This window comes from Brachyhypopomus gauderio, chromosome 6 (genome assembly GCF_052324685.1).
Source record: "Brachyhypopomus gauderio isolate BG-103 chromosome 6, BGAUD_0.2, whole genome shotgun sequence".
NCBI lineage: Eukaryota > Metazoa > Chordata > Actinopteri > Gymnotiformes > Hypopomidae > Brachyhypopomus > Brachyhypopomus gauderio.
Genome location: NC_135216.1, coordinates 14,261,757 through 14,279,907, shown reverse-complemented (window position 1 = coordinate 14,279,907; position 18,151 = coordinate 14,261,757). Strand labels below are relative to the sequence as shown.

Below are 18,151 nucleotides of genomic sequence, written 5' to 3'. Positions count from 1 at the left end.
TTAACTGGGCCCCATCTTCTCAGCTGATGTGACAGCCTCAAACATTGTTGGTTGGTGCCAAGGTCTCAGGCATACTATATTTATTGTTTTGAGTGGTTTCATACTGTATGCAGTAAAGCAATAGAGTGACCATAGGTTTCAACTGGTATGCAAAAAGCAAAATGGCAACAAACATGGCAAATGGTAGGTCTCATTTCCATGTCTTCATGAGTGTGTGGGATATTTTCAGGGGACTTCAGAAAAAAGGTCCCCAGAAACAAATAGAGAGTCTGTTTCTCAACTCCCCATCCTGCCCCACAATGCAGAGAGGGAGACGTCATACTTAAAATACTGGAATTGTGTGCAAAGTCTGGTGAGTAAAACATTCATTACAGATTCCTACATAAAAATGATCAGCTCAAACAAAGTACAAATAATCTCTCACCCAGTTTGTCCCCTGGAGCAAGAGCAGGCTTTAATGCTCCCAGACCTTTTCCCTTAAAGACCGACTGCAGAGTTTCCACAACTGCAGCAGAACAAAGAAGAAAATTAAATGTTTTTCTACCTAATGATTTTGCTTAAAGACATAAGTACAAGTCTATGCGTTTATGTTCCAGAAACTCTTTAGAAGAACTTCATGTATTGACTATTGAATACATGTATTTAATTAATACGTGTCATTCTTGGGATGTAGCCACTTACCAGTCGTAAAGGGGCTTGTTTCAACTTTATGAAATTGCAGATTGCTCAGTTTCACTTCCTTAAAATATGAGAGTGCAAGTTAAATAAGGAAAATGCAGGGTTGCCAACTTTTCAAGATCACTTGGAGTGAGACTTGAAGCTGGTGGGTGGGGTGGAGAGTGTAAAATGTCCCCCCCCCCCCCCCCGCTACAAAAGCAATTTCCTCTGCAGGGTTCTGCTATCCCTAAAAGTTGCATATAATTTTTTTTTTTATGTATTTACATTTTTATTTGGTACCTGCACAGACCCAGAACTGATTCTTTGAGCCTGCTCTGCCAGATCTATAACTAATGTCCTTTTCTCGCCATCCTCTTTGTTCAAGGAACCAGGGTGGGCCAAATTCTGCAAAAACACAAAATTGAATAAACTACATCAGCACAAGCTTTCCACATTTATAATCGTCTGATCAATCAAAACCGAAACTCACAAGGTATGCAAACACATGTGCAAGACTCAAAACATGGGCAACGGCATCTCTTTCTGGAAGTTTTCTTTCACACAGCAAACAAAGATAACCACATTTGGGATTGCTCTCTGCTGTGCTGTACTTCACCATGAACTGCAGGCCTGGTTCAGAGAATAAAAATGAATAAAAACACCATTGCAATGCTATACATTCACATGTGCACACAACCACTGTCAGAAATAATTTATTTCATTCCAAAAATGTAAAATAGCATTATCTTGGTTTTAAAGGAAACTCAAAATTAGTCATGCTATTTTATGACAATCATTTTAAACACTCACCCAGAAGAGGAGACTTTCTGTCAGCACAGTTGGAGTATGACTGTAATGTCATGTGCTTCTGAACTATGGAAACACAGTGTCAGGCGATGAAGGCATTATGAAGGTCATAATACAGGTGCTGTGTATTGCTTTGCACATCAAACCCATTCTCCCTGTCTGCTGGTTTTAAAGTTAGGAAGAATGGATGTTCCAGTATGCAGAATATCAAGATTATCCATTTGAGTGCGGTTACACCTTTTTGGCAATTCTCAGATATCAAGCAAATGAATTTATCAAATGTAATGAGATTCAGAAAGGACAGTTCAGAAAAGGTTGTACTTTATCAGCAAGGTACAGATACTAACCTTCAATACATTGTTTCAGCTTAACAAACCGCAATCTAATCACGTCCAAAACTACAGAAAGGGTAGTTAAAAGAGAAATGAATTAGCACCTGAAAGGATAACACCATCCTTTACATAAACAAACCAATTTCTTTTCTTACTTTTCTTATAACCCAAGTTCCTCCACTCGTTAAACAGCCAACTTGGAATCTCGCACACCTGGGGAGGAGACTCCGTATTAAATGTAGAAGTGTTCAGGTGTGACGTCAGCAGGTGGGTGCCTTAAACACTCACCCGTAGAACCTTGGTGTTCTTCCCCTTACACATGTCCTCTTCTTTTGCAACCTTGATAATGTGTTCCGAATTTTGAGAAGTAAGGTACACAAAGTCTGGGTTTGTGCATTTCTATTAAAACATACAAAATTTAAATCATTTAATTGACTGTCATATTTTAATCTCAAATTAAAGTCTTATGGGTTTTATATATATTCCAAGCCAGATTATTAAAGACGATGCTCACGAAGACACTGAAGTAGTGATGTGGAGACGTGAGATGGGTGGTGATAGAGGACACTGGGATGTTGACTTCACATGCATGGCACAGGTAGATGGGGGGGTTAGAACACTTGACCTGCCTGTCTACAAACACAGTGAGCAGTTGTAGCCCTGACACACACACACACACACAAACACACACATTAATAAAAAAAGACAACATTGCAGTGAAATCAATTACATTCTTGAGTGTCTTATTTTGGAGAATAAAGTAGAATGTTTTCTTTATTTTTTAGATCTAATAGATTCTCACCTATTAGTGGGGCTGTCTCTTCTGTCTCTTTATTCCCAGACCAAATATATTCGTATAGGCTAATCATAGAAAGGCATCCTAGACAGAGAGACCATTATGAAGTGAATGAGGATGACCTCCTATTGGAAGATTGTATTGGATGCGTACACACACTTACTTAAATACGTACCATAGTACGATGCTAGAGAAAGAAAAACAAAATAATTTTCAAGGGAGGAACAAACCAATAAAAATTATTAGTTACTACTTTAAGAATCTTTACCAATTTCAATGTGTACATTTATGACTAAAGACAATTCCCACAAATTATTTAAATTCCCCAAGGTTGTACATTATAGATAATAGCTTGTCCTTGATTAGCAGAACACAGTATTTTGTCCTTATCTGAATATGTGGCCTCTTAATAATCATAAACCCACACTCCCTTCCATAAACACTTAAAAAGAACAATTCATCTCCCATATGAACCCTCAGTAGGCTGATGCAAGACCTTATCTTGGTGGCCCTTGTAATTTTTAAGAAAATGTAAACATTTACTTTAATACATTACCTTGGTCAAACAGCTCAGCAAGTTTCTGCAGTCATAGATGAAGAGAAACAGAAGAAGTATTAAAACATCTGTATGACAAGTGTGACATACAACATATACAAGTGCAATAACATGTATATTCAAGCAAGAACAAGTACCCCAACCACCTACATTCTCTGGCATGCAAAACACACCTGATTGTGTTGTGTTTGATAAATATGCTTCTTGTAGTCAATGATGGAGGGTAATGTCTTGTTACATTCCTGTGACAAAAATACACAGAAGGATTAAAAAAAATCATGCTGATAATTAGGATATCACCTTTGACCCAGTTCAAATCTTAATTTCAGGCTACAACAGGAAGTGAAACGCTCCAAATATCAAACACCAACTGCTTATAGCATTTTTGCTGTTTGATCCACATCTCTAGACAAGACGACATCAGAGCAAACCGAACCATGCATATCTAATGCTCTGATGTATGTCAGACATGTCATTCATAGAATGTTTCCGAACTTACCACGCACAAAATTCTGCTTGACGGGTCATATTTATTTTGTCCAACAGAATCTGCCAGGTGGAAAGAATATATAAAATTACACATTCTTTTCTTCCCTCCCCTTTCTGCTCTCCAGAGAACATCATTATTCTTGAGTATACGGCAGCCATCCTCCTTCATATGCCTCGCACTCAGAAAGTCAACAGTCCATTTCTCTCTGTCTCAAACTCCCACACACTCCTAAACACTGACATTTTGTCCACATAGTCATGTTCGCTTAGTCTATTTCAGGTCATGGTGACAATAGGGCCCAGGTGTTTCGATCCCCAGTGACTCGGAAAATCGACAGTCACATATGTTACATATAATTAAGTCCACAACCTCAATGCTTGTAAAAAAGTCCAAGACAATTTTCTGAAACCATGTAGTAACAAACAAATAATTTATTCTTAAACTGGTAAATTGCTTAAAGATAACCATAGCAAATAAGAGAGACTGAGGTGTCAAACTAAAGCCATACATTTTTTAGGTTTCGTGCAAAGTACATACAGTGGGATGCGAAAGTTTGGTAACCCTTGTTCATTTTCCGGATTTACCTTTTTAAATCATTGAATGTTTGGATAAAAAAAATTCAGTTAAATATATCATATAGGGGACAAACAGTGATATTTGAGAGGTGAAATGAAGTTTATATGATTTAAAGAAAGTGTGCAATAATTGTCTAAACAAAAATAGGCAGGTGCATAAGTTTGGGCACCCAAAAAAAAAAACCCCTTAACTTAATATTTTGGAGATTAACTTAATATTTTAGAGAGAGAGAGCGAGAGAGAAAATTGTTTAATATACCTTTACATGTTTTTTCTGTAGTCTGTTCAGCTGGGCCGTCTATGTTTGCCAAGTCTGCAGATGACCTTTGTGTTTCTCGATCACATACTGCGAGTAGATAAGCATCAGAAGACTGAAGATAATGAACAAAGTTGCTTCTTGTTTCCTAGCAATTTATTTTCCCCACAACACATCTTAAACTGCCTCAAAATAAAATTAAGAAGTTGACATTCTGCTTTCCTGTCACTGTCAAAAACAAAACTGAAAAGAATTGTTAAGACTTAGGTGTTCCATGAAGCAAACCATTGTGACATTCCTGATGCAATACTGGGACTCAGTCAGGTTTAAAACTGATACAAAAACATTAAATATAAAGAGTGTGTGTAAATCCATTTAATTTACCTTCACGTGTTTTTTCTGTAGTCTGTTCAGCTGGGCCGTCTGCATTTGCAGAGTCTGCTGATCTTTGGGTTTCTGGATCAAATGCTGCAAGTAGTCAAATAAGCATCAGAAGACTGATGATGATGATGATGATCAACAAAGTGACATAGTGAAACAAATCTGTTTAATTTACCTTCAGATGTTTTTTCTGTAGTCTGTTCAGCTGGGCCATCTGCATTTGCAGAGTCTTCTGATCTTTGGGTTTCTGGATCACATGCTGCAAGTAGTCAAATAAGCATCAGAAGACTGATGATGATGGTGAACAGTCAGATAATGAAAAAAATGGATAGGACATACATTTTCGGTCTCCTGGTGCGACAGCTACACTCTGTTCACTTTGGCTCCTTTCCTTCCTTATAATCTGCAGCCGTTCTAGAGCTTCAGAAACACAGATGGGTCTAGAGGCACCGAACCTCATACACAAATATAAAACACAGGGCTGCTGCCCTGTCAATAATTACATGACCATGTAAGAACAAGAACAATTGTTTTGCGAGGAAAACAAACATTATTTCCCTTTTAGAATATCTAGATATACATTCTAGGTCAAACACTCACACACACAAATGTAGATGATTTATTATTAAAAACATGAGATGACCATATCACTATCCAGTACAACTGATCAAATGACTAATAAACTTGCACTTAATTTATATATTTAACCAATGGGTGAACATGCCCTAGTAAAATCTTTCTACATCATTTCATCAATGTTAACTGAAATAAACCATGATATTTCAGAACTGCACAGATGTTATATCCCCCACCAGTACTCCACACTCTTAATTTTGATGTTGGGGATTAATTGAAAAATGCTATAGCTGTTGCAACATTCAAATAGTCATGGGAAAGTCAGCCTGGGAACTGGAAAGGTAAAAAGAAAATGGTGCCCTTATCAAAGCTTGTTAAGGCTGTCTCACCAGTTTCAAAATTGGAGGAGTCAATGTCCTTAAACTCTGACAGATTCACTCGCACATTCTGATGGAGAAATAGAAAAAAGGGTGCTGGGTGTCAGAAATAAGTTATGATGTCAATGAGTGAAACCATACACAACAAATAACTCTGCCATTGGATTCCTGTTTCCTTGCAGGCATTTCAAGTCCCATTATAGAACAAACAGAATAAATTTCTACACAAGTCTATGCGCCTACTGCTTCCGAGCACAACATGCACAGTTAGGACAGTGGCACTACCTGTACTTCCCCAGGGGGACTGTCGTTTTGTACCAGAGTTGCCATGGAAACAATCTTTTTATGAAAGTCATGAGAGTAGTGAGTGTAATCGCTTTTAGAAAAGCAATTCATAGTTGGTTGAGCCGCTTCCTAGAATATGAATTAAAAAATAAGATAATAAAAATTAATCACACAGAAAAAATTAAGGATATTTGGATTTCAAATTAAATTTCAGGATGAACCCAAAATGCACTCCAACCTTTACATTTTTGTTTCAGTTTACTTACTGTTCTCCAATAAGGAGCTTAATCGCAAAATTCACAACAGGTGTTTGATCCATGAATTGGCCAATACGTTTCCTGGTTCAATTAAAATCCTGGTTCATGGCTCTACTTAAATGCCCTGATTTCATGATACATCATTGTAGCATGAACCTTTTATGTTTTCCATAAATATCATCCCAAATCCTAATATAACCTAACTGTGAGTAGTGTCTCTCTCACACACTCACACGGCCAAAAGTTTGGACACACCTTCTCATTCAATGCGCTTTCTTTATTTTCATGATTATTTCCATTGTAGACTCACTGAAGGCATCAAAACTATGAATGAACAACTTAACAAAAAAGGGTATTATATTCTAGTTTCTTCAAAATAGCCACCCTTTGCTCTGATTACTCAGGTAGTCACCTGAAATGGTTTTCAGGTGTGCCTCATCAGGATTAATTGGTGCAAGCTCATTGAGAGAATGCAAAGCAGTAATCCGAGCAAAAGGGGTGGCTATTTTGAAGAAACTAGAATGTAAAACATGTTTTCAGTTATTTGACCTTTTTTTGTTAAGTACATAACTCCACATGTTCATTCATAGTTTTGATGCCTTCAGTGAATCTACGATGTATAGTCATGGAAATAAAGAAAGTGCATTGAATGAGAAGGTGTGTCCAAACTTTTGGCCTGTACTGTGTGTGTGTGAGATATATATAAATAATTTACACAGAGTAAAACATAGAAGAATTATTTTACTAATGTTTCTGACTGAAGATGTGTAGATGTGCTGTTATAATTTCTGCAATGAATCGCCATCGATGCTTTATTTTGCTTAACTAGCATATTTTGCATAATTAAATTCAGAATTTTCATTTTACTGCCCTTATGGATGTCAAGTCATGTAATTCCTTCTTGAAGTGAGAATTAAAATGTGACAAATTTTCCAATTTCTGCTCTTCATCTTGGTAACAATATGCACTTGTAAGCACACATACCAGGCAGGAAGACACATGGTCAAAGCTGATGCAATGGGAAATGCTTTCGATGGCTTGAAATTTCTTCTTGCACAGACAGCAGAGATAAGCACAATACTGCTCATTCTCAGGACAAGAATACTCAAGCAGGAAGTTCAATCCTAGGGAAGAATAAGGATCAGCCATGACAAACTAACTGAACACTGAATGTTTAGATAATGAGTGTCTCTTACCAAGTAGAGGGTTAGTTCTGGTAGGGTCTTCGATGTATGTCTGGAGGGTTATCCTTTGAGGTCTGTTAGCTAGTAAGGAAGATATTAATGAAACTACTTTAAAACCAAAGAGGAAATGCATATATCCATAGAAAATTAAAAAATGTTTTAAACTTCATACCTACAATTCGTTCCACCAGATGTTCCTTTTTAGAGAACATTGTCATGACTAAGGCGCAATTTAGAAAAGGGCATGGTTAGTATACAGGCTTTTAATAAAGATCCCCAAAAGGGTCATCAAAAGATATGTCATTCACAAATCAGGGTGTTCATAATTACCCTGATGATAAGACCCCTTTTTACCCTTCTTCAGCATCTCACCAGGCAGTTCAAAAATCTACACACACACACACACACACACACACACACACACACACACACACACACACACACACACACACACACACCACCAAGTTGATGCTGCATCTTCACAAAAACAGGCAGAGGAGCTTCTCTTAGTCATCAAAAAGCACTTTTTACCCGTAATGTACCAGAGCCATTGTTTCTGTACTCAGTCACTGCACTGGATTCCAGATAAGAAAAGGAACCATTCATCCAGGCAAAGCGCAGCAACTTTGGATTACTGTACGACTGAAACACAGAGCAAAAATAAATAAATAAATCAACCACATACAAGGTTATACATTTATATTCATGCTAGAAATGCAGATACTCACCAGATACTTGAAGTAATGCTCTCCAGAGAGCAAATGACGTATAATAGCATCGTCCCCACCAGTGCTAAACCGCATCTCACAAACATGGCACAGGTAGAAAGAGCCAAGTTTCTCTGGAGTGGTGATCATAGTCACCATGTCCAGGCCTACAATGTATGCATACACAAATTAATGATGAATGGGAAAACAAACAATAGCAAAAGTGACGTGCACAAACACACTACTCACCAATGAGTGGATTCCTCTCTTTTGAGTTTCTCAGGTACTCCAGAACAATACAAGAGGGAAAGAAAACTACAGAACAAATAATATAAAAGACAATTCAACAGAGAATACCAATACCCATATTTTATATACATCTCACATATGTAATGGGCACATAATTCATTTCCTACCTTGTCCATTATGTACAGCTATATAGATACCCCAAAAAAACCAAAAACAAACAAAAGATACATTACTTTTTCACCAGCATTTCACTATATGACCAAGTGAAACAGTTAATGGTTCTTGAAACATCAACCAACTACCTGCTAGACTTTCCTAATCTAATAAGTTAAAAATTAAAGTAATTCAAATTTATTTAAATAAATTAATTGCTCAGGGTGGCTGAATTCAATCAAGCTTTGCAATTGTGTCATGAAGGTTTGTTTAAAAGGTGTTTAGCTCTAGAAGGTCATGGGAATGTAAGCAGATGCCAGAAAAAATAGCTAGTAAGGTTGCGAGTGTAAATTATTAGCTGTGAACACAGTCAAATGCGTGTTTTCCACTACGCCGGTTGTAACTGTATTATCGCGGCTCGCTAGGCTTGTAAATAAACCGCGCACCACGAAAATGTAGCAGTGCCCCGTTTGTGCAGGTGAGCCGCATGAAACCAGTCAAAAGAGCCGCATGCGGCTCGTGAGCCGCGGGTTGGCCACTCCTGACATAGACGCTAACTCTCATTGTCATGCAAAAAGTAAAAGCAGTCAGTAGTCAGCTATTACAGGCATTACAGCTATCCTGCTGTGGATCGATGCAGTAACTATGATAAGCAAAGACTTCACTGGACGTACTGCTGCTTAAAACACCGTCACATGGCTGATAAAATAATTTCATGACCCTAAAACCTTTTAGGTAGTGAGTGCTATTAATGGAACAGTAGCCCTCATTCCTAGGGCCACCAGTCACCCATTATTGCTGCAGGTGGCTGCCGGAGCTGCAGTCTGTTGAAGGGCGGCCTAATGCATTCCTCCAACACGTTGCTTTCCTGTCGGGGTATGCTCCCCTAGCTTGGGTCTCAATAGTCTACCCACAAGGCAGCAGGACACTGGTTGTCTACAGCCAGCCTCTGAGCACCACTGCAAAGCCACCTTGGGTGGCCACGTGGAGGCCAGGCAGAAGTCTTGGTGAGGGAGAGGCTATATACTTGCAGGGGGAGACTTGCACACAAGATTGCATCCCTGTTCACCACATGGGCTAGCCAGCAGCAATAGGCTGCAAAGGAGTGTGTGTGTGTGTTGCTCACAGGGCATTGTGATGTGTCTAGTACAGTAGTGCATCAGTGTAGGGGTCAATGCATGCTTGCCAATGTGGTGGAATTGATGGCACAGAAGTGGAGGTCTTATAATATATTAAGCAGTATTTATTTGATAGCAAGTGAGTTACAAAATATAAAAGTATGATGCGAAGCCTGTGCTACACGCACTAACTCTGAACTGTCTCTCTCAACCCAGTTTCTTTATAGTCAAAGTGTGTGTGTAGAAAAAAACTAAGTATGCCTGTTTCCCAGGAGCATTTATCATTTTCTCTGGGACTCAACCTTGGGTGCATAGAAACAGATAAGCAATATTATCTCTAACTCTGCTACTGCACAGAAGACTTCAGTCTTACAGAAAAACATCTTCAATATGGTTACAGTTAATTACTAAGCAGTACTTTTCACACAGACCGTGCTATAATGTCTGCATGGACATGATTAACATGAATCACACATGAATATAATCAATATTTCCTTCACAGCAGTTAGCGACTGCTTTCTCGCTAACCTGTCGCTTGCATGCGTGTGCACACACACGCGCAGTAGGTATATTTAGAGACAGGGGGAGAGCAAGACAGAGAGTCAGGGTAAGAGAGAATGAGAACTTAGTACCTGTATGAAAGAAGTTTGCCACTACCTGTGGATGACAAAAAATAAGATAAGAGCATGTTTTCAATCGAAGCCGTGAAGCCACACTCCTCTTCATGGCTGTAATGTTCTTTGTATCGTATTTGGTCACTGTGGTTGATTTTCTAGTCACACACTTACTTTCTTGTGGCCGTATCGCCGCACGTGCCTTTTCAATTCTTTGATTGCGTCATACTGCTTATCACAGTTCTGTACAGGACAAACAAGAAGTGATATTTGAAAAGTAAAACATTACCTATATTTTTCATTTTTATTTACAAATTATTAACATTGATCAATAATTTCATAAGTTTTGTTGTGTACAGTTTGACAGGATGAACTGACCTGGCAAGCAAAGTGCTTGGGTTTCCTGTTGTTCATATCCGGATCTCACTTCTGCAGGCAGAAGATCAAACAACGTGTAGCTTCTCTGTTTACAAGCTGAGAGAAAGAGAAACAGGGAGTACACTGAGATTACAAAGAAGTGACAGCTTAGGCCTATTTGTGTCACCCAGTGTGCAACTCTGTCACCAGTCTGCTTCTCTCCCCATTTTATATGATCCTAGGCGTGCTCCCTTCTCTGTTGGACACAGGAGTTGCACGTGCATTCCATACTTTAAACATACAGCTGTTCCTCTCTTAATTTGGAAGCGAGGTCTTCGCTTGCTGACCTTGTCAAATTGACTTAGAGGCTCATCTTACACATCCCGTTTTTAGAAAACAACAGGCACTTAGAGTATGGGAAAGAGCATACAAGCACCAGACATTTTTGATAATAAGCAATTTGATTAATACTATAATGTAAGCAAAATATAAAGTGATTAAGGGAGTGCCAATCGGAAGGCTCTGCGTTATCAGGGGACACAAACTGCACACAAAGGCAACAAACTGGGAATTTACATTATAAATGTGACCGACTGTTAAACAATGACTTATAATAATACTGCTGCTTCTGCCCCCTACCTTATTATTATCATTAATGTTTTGTTGCCAAAAAAGGAGAAAGTTCATGTTCCTCTCTAAATGAGGCACCACAGTACTACTATGTGCAACCCCAGCACATAACGGTGATCATACTCCATTTCCTAACCCACATGCTCAGAAAAGAGATGTGTGCGCGTTGGTACACTTCGTTGTGGAGTGCATCACTGGGGTTCTAAAGGCCATACTTAAAACTGAATGAGAAAAGTCAGTCTGAAGTTCATAGCAATAAATCTGCAAGACCTGAGGCCTAACTTGAGACAGTAAATTGAAGAATGACAAGGTTAGTTAGACATATTCATTCTCTCTCTCTCACACACACACACACACACACAATCTGCTTCTCCCTATAGAAGGTCTGATATATACCAAGGATTACAAAATGCACAGTCATGCATTTTGTGCAAGACTAAGAGGTCCTCATGACCCTAGCTCACGTCGTCCTCCTGAAGAGGTCATGTCCTCCTGTCCCTCGCCCATGCAGACATTCTGCTTGTATTCTTGGCTCTGAGTGATCTAGGGCTCTACATTGCCCCATGTTAGAGATTTCATAAATTCTACCAGCATGCATGCAAAACATAACAATGGACGATCCACGTTTGCTATGCACTGGAAAGCAGAAGGAACGTAAAATGTTCTCTTGTTGGTCCTTCCCGCACAGACCTTAAAGGCCAGAAATGTTATCTAGTGAGGCAAGGAGGTCTGAATTCCTAAAGGAAAACATGAACAGAAGTGGGGCTTTACACCATAAAATACATGGACACATTTATACTCGTCCACCAGTACATGTGATCATGTTTAAATACCAGATATGATAAATAAGAAGGCACATGGAAAACATTGTTCAAACATTTCATAGAGAAAACATATCTGTAAATTCAGAAATGTGCTCTCTGCTGTAATGCTGCACACTGACAAATTCTGACGTTATTAATTTTGTTATTATTTTGAGCTGTATGTGCTCAGGTTGTTTTGGATGTGTAGAGTAAGTTTCTAACTTTGCAGTTTTTCTAGTCAGCTGTCTGGCTTTTCTGAATTTCAATCAGATTTGTTTTTGTTAAATTGCAGTGCGAACAATAAAGTCAAACAATACTGCTGTTCAAATTTGATTCCAGTCCAATTTCTTTACCAGTCTCTGTGTAATATTGTATTTTGTGTGTCCCCTACTGAAGAGAAGTTGAAGTTCATTTGATATACCACAGAATGTGCAGCATTCTTGAAATCAAAAACTTCCATCAGAATATACTTACAGTCTGCACTGACTATGACTTATAGTTGCACTGACAACATGGCTAAGTATTTTGACTGCCTTGTTCATAGGCGATGGCACACAGACTAGATATTCTGATGGCACTGACAAATTGATTGACCTAAACATTTACTTTTGAGGCAAAAACAAAAGAATTTTGAGTGAAGTATGTGCTTTTGCAGGTATTTCATTGAGTTTTGCTGCTTGCACTAACTGTTTTGAGAAATGCACTTGTGATGCCAATGATGTGAGAAATGTACCAAATTGACTGATAAAAACTGTAAGGTTTGTAATGCAAATAAAATACAATTTCCCACACATTCAATTAACTTTAAATTCTTTCGCTTTATATGCAGTCTATTATTTTTGGAAAAATTCTTAATCCTCTCAAAATTAGGCTTTGTAATACCCCCTCACCTTTAAGCATTTTAATGCTTTTGCAATGTAACCATTGTGGGGAACATATTCTTTGCTTAGCAGTAAACTTAGCAACAATATATTTTGCTTAGCAGTATAATATTAATATTAACAACAGATATGAATGCGGCATTAAGTTACAAAAGTACATTCATAAGCTTGGGGGCATTAAGGGTTAAGTAGCATATTAGTGTGCACTCAGTAACGAAGAACAGGATGGTCCAAAAGAATTTTCAACATGTATGAAAACCAACTCCATATAGGGAATGATATATATTGAAAAGCAGGCAGATAGGAGAAGAAGCGGCATGTAAGTTTAGCAGTTATTTTCAGATCTCTGGTCTCTACCTCTTAGGGTGGGGAACATACACATGCATTGTATGTGTGGGGTCTCCTAAGATATCTTGGTACAAATAAAGCTTTTTGTTTGCTGTAGATTTGTCTGTTGTTTCTAATTATTGCATCAACGAACACGCTGCACTGAGGTAGGGGTGAGTGGGGACAGTTGCAACACTATGTGTTTCCTTCAGTATGTCAGAGACCATTTGCAATAGAAAGACAATTTTTTAAAATACATTAAACCCACATCTGTCACCTATCCAGCCATACTGATGCAACATGTCTAAATATTATTGTATTGTAGTAAATTACATTATAATGGAGAAAGTGAAATGTTGCAACCGTCCCCATATAAAGGGACAGTTGCAACAGTCCCGAGGGACATTGTAACACTTGCAAAAAAGTAATCAAAGATTATTCTTGAGAATCATTATTCATGTTGTTTTGTTTAATTGTGATCTGACAGTGTTCAATGAGTTTACTGACTTGATAAAAAAGTGGGGAAGGCAAAACAGCCTTGTTAACTGATGAGATACTGGGTTTTTGCTTAGCAATAGCATTAGCGACGGTATATTTTGCTTACCAGTAAACATAATGGAGGAAATAAATATAACTGCTACATTTGATGTGTTCGAGCTGTGAACCCTAAGAAAGGCCTTGCAAATCATGCTGTGTAATGAGTTCAAACAGAAGATGATTCGGTCAACAAGAAGTGGAGGACCGCAGTGAGAGGCCTGAAGATGTGTAGACTGATAAAGGTGAATTACGACATTCTGGTGTATGATAACATCATGATAACAGATATTCTAATAAGATTAAACAAATGGATAAGTCATGTCTGCTTGAACAACAACACCATGTAAGGTATAGAAGAAGATCTGAGGGTTTGAGAAATAGTATATAAAGACTGCATGTACAAACACTTGTTGGATCTCTCTGATGCACAGGTTTCGCATGTGTCTCCGAGATCCCCTGAGATATATCTCTGTTTTAATAAAAGCCTTTTTCTAGCATTGCAATAATTGGTCTGTGGTTCCTGTTTTCTCCTGCATCAAATGAACACGCTGGGCTGAAATGGTTGAGACGCGTCAATAGCCCATGACAACCTATTGCAAAAACTGTTCTACCATAGGCGTAAGTAACATCCTTACAAAAAACACAAAATATAGACTTGTGAAAAACACAACACAGCCAAAATATTGCACCCAAGTATGACTTTTTCCAAAGAGCAGGCTATTGATATACATGATGTATTCATGATCAGGCCAATAAAATTGTTCAATTTACATTTTATCTAATTTCCATTATTATTGTCATGAGGGACACTTGCAACACAGTGTGGGGACATACTGGCAGCCATCTTAAAACTAGCTATAGGCTAATAGCTTAGCACATTAGCGTTGACAAATGGTAGCTGTGTCTTTTAAAAGTTAAGTAACTGCAGATTAAAATGACACAACTTTCCAATACTTGATGCAAACAGATTAGACACTATGAGAAAAAATCTGTTCATAAAAAGTTTTACTTTTTTACCTTGTTTTTTTGTTCACCCAGAAGAGATGTTCAAAAGTGGCTGCAATCTTGCAGAAAGAAGGAGGGCCCAACTGAGCATGTGCAGTATGACTGTCAACACTCTAGGTTGTTTCTGATTTGATAAATCTGCAGTGTTGCAACTGCCACACGTTGCAACTGTCCCCACTCTCCCCTACTGAAGCGCAACACCATTAAACCTACCAAAACACATATCAGAAAACCCCTGTTCCAGACTGTAATAAGTAGGCTGAAGAAAGGGTAGCAGCAATTTTTCTTGTTGTGCAGTTGATGTTACAGTTGCTGAAGAATTTTTTCACATTCCGGTGTTGTGTGGTAGTCACAGAGACCGCGTAATCATGATACGTCTGTATCACTCCGCGCACTATTTACCATGCTGAAGCTGGAGAGTAATTGCCGTACGCTTACTGGGTAGCTAGCATGCGTAGGGATAAGCCTTTTTCACGCAAGGAGGAGGGGTCAAGTTCCGGGCGAGGTGATGTGTAAACCTATTTCCGGTTAGCAGCACCGCTACGAGAATGGATGCGTTTTATTACTCTGCATCTTTGGCTGACCTTCCGCGCTTTAGGCAGGACGATGTTGCCAGAACCGTCGAGGAGCTATCAAGGACCAAACGAGCGAAACTCGATAAAGGATACAAGTTTTTTTTCGAGCAGTTTATTTTTGATTATGAAGGTAAATGGATCCAGTTCTGTAGTTTAGTTTAGCCAAGTTAACTAGCTAGCATCTTAGCTCCGTGTTCACTCAACATTCTATCATTTATGCCTTCATCAAACTGTTTATCTTATTTTTAAATAAAGCATGTGTTTTATTGTACTATTATAAGTGCCTGCATTATTGTGTTATGATTTTGTGTGTTCAGTGTCCAATGTTGTAGTTAAGGAGATCCATGTAATGGCTCGGTGCTACCGGTCCTTAAAAAAAAGTGAGACACCACACAAGCTAGAGGTCAAAGCTCACGGTTTTTTATTTGTTTCAAGCATTTTCAAGCACTTTAATCTAAATTCCAGCACTTTTCAAACCTGAAACAAAGCAACATTAAAAATTGGTCAGGTAATTGTTTCTTCCCCTGTTGAGGGGTGTTTCTTTATACTACCACATATCGTTTCGGACAAGCGGTTCGAGCAGACGCGCGCGCTACGGTCACTCGCGAAAGTATAAACCTAGCTTAACACAACGAATCTGACCTGAAGGCACGCATATTTGTACAAAACATTCCAAGAGGTTGGTGATTATTCCCATTTCTAGTATTATAGCATACAAAATTGTGTCCGATTATGGTATCCTAGCATAGTGTGTGTGTGTGTGTGCTCTAGACCCAAAGCCCAGACAGACTTGTACATAGGATGTGCACGGAAAGCCACTAGGCGGGATTTCACTCTGCTGTACACAGACTGCCTCGCTGGCCGAGTCCAGCTGAAACGACGCGGTATAGCACCTTTCTTCAGCCACGTTTTGCCCTTTGCCGTAACGTAGATGTCTTGCGGCTCAAAATGTGCGCTACACACGTGCGTGCTGTTCCTAATAACCTGGAAATTCGGCCCCTCACTCCTTCTAATGGCCATCAACCACTTCTTTCTGAGTTCCTCGTCAGCTGGGAACGAGTGGAAACTCAAATAAGGCTGTTTTTGTTTGGAATTAGAGCACAGCGGTACGCTGCAAAAACACTTGCTAGTCACTTGCGCCATGGCAGAAGTACGAACGCTCCAAACGGAAATGATTTTACACAGAACTGTCTAGACCGGAAATGTCGACCCCGGAAGCGAGAGAAAGGCCTATTAGGGCCTTTAACTTTATTTTCATGTATTTCGTGAATGGAAACGTACATTTCCTTTTCTTTTTTTAACGCACAAGACGCCAGATCAGCGCCAACCGCTTTGTTTATCGTCAACACTAGATTTGCTTAATGCATATATTTTAAATTTTCCTTAGTCTGCGGTTTTAGATGCTTTAAAAGTTAACAAAAAGTTACGTGTTAGCCAGATCACTTTACGTTAATACAGTAACACTCTGGTTTAGGTTACAGGTCATTTTTAAACAAAATTCTAAACAAAAATAAATTATTTGTAATTAAGTAATTCTGCCAACCGTGCTGCCAAATGTGATCGCATTACTTCACTAGACTTTGTTTACATAATGACCGCACTTTGCATGCACAAATCCAGAATATCGTGCAGAAATTATTTATTCTGATTAAAGACAAAATTCTGAATTTGTCTGGTTAGCGATGACCAGTTGCTTATCTGCCCACGAGCAAAGACAACTTATGATTACGTAAGTTTTTCCTACGTAAATACCAAAACAAAACATTTACAAAAGAGATTTGAATTATGAAAGGTGAATTGCAGTCACACAATAAAGTGATGGCTTCAGAACTAGAAAATAGACTACTCACCCACCTATAATCTCACCTTTGCCGCTTAATTAAAAAAATCCGCCTCCTTTCAAGTAACACGCCGTTTCTGTGCGCGTAGTCTTCTTCTCTTTGGCTTTTTAAGACAAAACAGTTGTAAGTGAGACCACGTGGTAAGCAGCACGCCCCTATTCCACAGAGCCGCCACAGTTGACGAATCAACCGAAGACGAAAAGAACAGGCAGAAACGAAACTGGGCTGTCGTGAGTAAGGGGGTAACAGAAAAAGATGCATACACATACATGGTATACAGCTATACAGGTTTGCACAAATGCACTTTATTCCCCACCAGACGTATTTTCCCCAGAATTCAAATTTTCACCGTTTCATATTGAGCAAAACGCATATTATAATTATTCCAATATTTCAGAAAAATATATTAATATGCTGTATTCTGACATCAATGTATTCTGACAGTGTATGCCTACATAACACCCAAAAACATTGGTTCATTCACGTTCCATGTAAATGTGGCCCAAGTCCACTTTTTCCCTCCATATATGAACACAGAGTTGTTAACAGAAAAAGCTAGATTCAATCTTATCATTTTCGGGTCTGATTTGGGCCATTTTGACTCTTCACATTAGAAACCACATTTTTCAATTGCCTTTTTGAATTATCAATGTGTATATGGACATTATCATCTTGAAATACTGGAACAATAAAGACTGTACTTTCTGAATCTGAGTGCCTGACATCATTTTTGCATCATTCAGCCCAGCGCGTTCGTTTGATGCAGAAGGAGATGACAGGAGCAACAGACCAATTATATATAAACTTTTTGCTGGAAAAAGCTTT

The 18,151-nt window shown here is 38.7% G+C and overlaps 1 protein-coding gene across 9 annotated transcripts in view; it reads right to left on the bottom strand.

The window, feature by feature from the left end:
• Positions 1 to 17,474, bottom strand: part of LOC143516965 (uncharacterized) — a 64,073-nt gene extending 46,599 nt beyond the window's left edge. For 2 of the 9 annotated variants that reach the window (XM_077008964.1, XM_077008970.1), the window contains exons 1-32: positions 17,340 to 17,474; positions 10,749 to 10,844; positions 10,545 to 10,613; positions 10,389 to 10,413; positions 8,653 to 8,670; positions 8,486 to 8,551; positions 8,258 to 8,403; positions 8,061 to 8,171; positions 7,860 to 7,917; positions 7,702 to 7,749; positions 7,542 to 7,610; positions 7,330 to 7,469; positions 6,089 to 6,217; positions 5,816 to 5,873; positions 5,190 to 5,270; positions 5,026 to 5,109; positions 4,854 to 4,937; positions 4,473 to 4,559; positions 3,648 to 3,697; positions 3,322 to 3,390; positions 3,149 to 3,173; positions 2,756 to 2,779; positions 2,599 to 2,676; positions 2,311 to 2,456; positions 2,085 to 2,195; positions 1,952 to 2,009; positions 1,812 to 1,862; positions 1,468 to 1,530; positions 1,148 to 1,287; positions 943 to 1,062; positions 682 to 739; positions 425 to 505 (exon numbers count right to left, since the gene is read on the bottom strand). In XM_077008964.1, the coding sequence (XP_076865079.1) occupies positions 425 to 505; positions 682 to 739; positions 943 to 1,062; positions 1,148 to 1,287; positions 1,468 to 1,530; positions 1,812 to 1,862; positions 1,952 to 2,009; positions 2,085 to 2,195; positions 2,311 to 2,456; positions 2,599 to 2,676; positions 2,756 to 2,779; positions 3,149 to 3,173; positions 3,322 to 3,390; positions 3,648 to 3,697; positions 4,473 to 4,559; positions 4,854 to 4,937; positions 5,026 to 5,109; positions 5,190 to 5,270; positions 5,816 to 5,873; positions 6,089 to 6,217; positions 7,330 to 7,469; positions 7,542 to 7,610; positions 7,702 to 7,749; positions 7,860 to 7,917; positions 8,061 to 8,171; positions 8,258 to 8,403; positions 8,486 to 8,551; positions 8,653 to 8,670; positions 10,389 to 10,413; positions 10,545 to 10,613; positions 10,749 to 10,784 (2,383 nt within the window). In that variant the 5' untranslated portion in view covers positions 10,785 to 10,844; positions 17,340 to 17,474. Of the gene's footprint in view, positions 1 to 424; positions 506 to 681; positions 740 to 942; positions 1,063 to 1,147; positions 1,288 to 1,467; positions 1,531 to 1,811; positions 1,863 to 1,951; positions 2,010 to 2,084; positions 2,196 to 2,310; positions 2,457 to 2,598; positions 2,677 to 2,755; positions 2,780 to 3,148; positions 3,174 to 3,321; positions 3,391 to 3,647; positions 3,698 to 4,472; positions 4,560 to 4,853; positions 4,938 to 5,025; positions 5,110 to 5,189; positions 5,271 to 5,815; positions 5,874 to 6,088; positions 6,218 to 7,329; positions 7,470 to 7,541; positions 7,611 to 7,701; positions 7,750 to 7,859; positions 7,918 to 8,060; positions 8,172 to 8,257; positions 8,404 to 8,485; positions 8,552 to 8,652; positions 8,671 to 10,388; positions 10,414 to 10,544; positions 10,614 to 10,748; positions 10,845 to 14,922; positions 15,070 to 17,335 lie in introns of those variants that run through there. The other 7 variants (XM_077008969.1, XM_077008968.1, XM_077008965.1 and 4 more) reach the window with 7 other exon arrangements.
• Between the last annotated feature and the right edge of the window lie 677 nt (positions 17,475 to 18,151).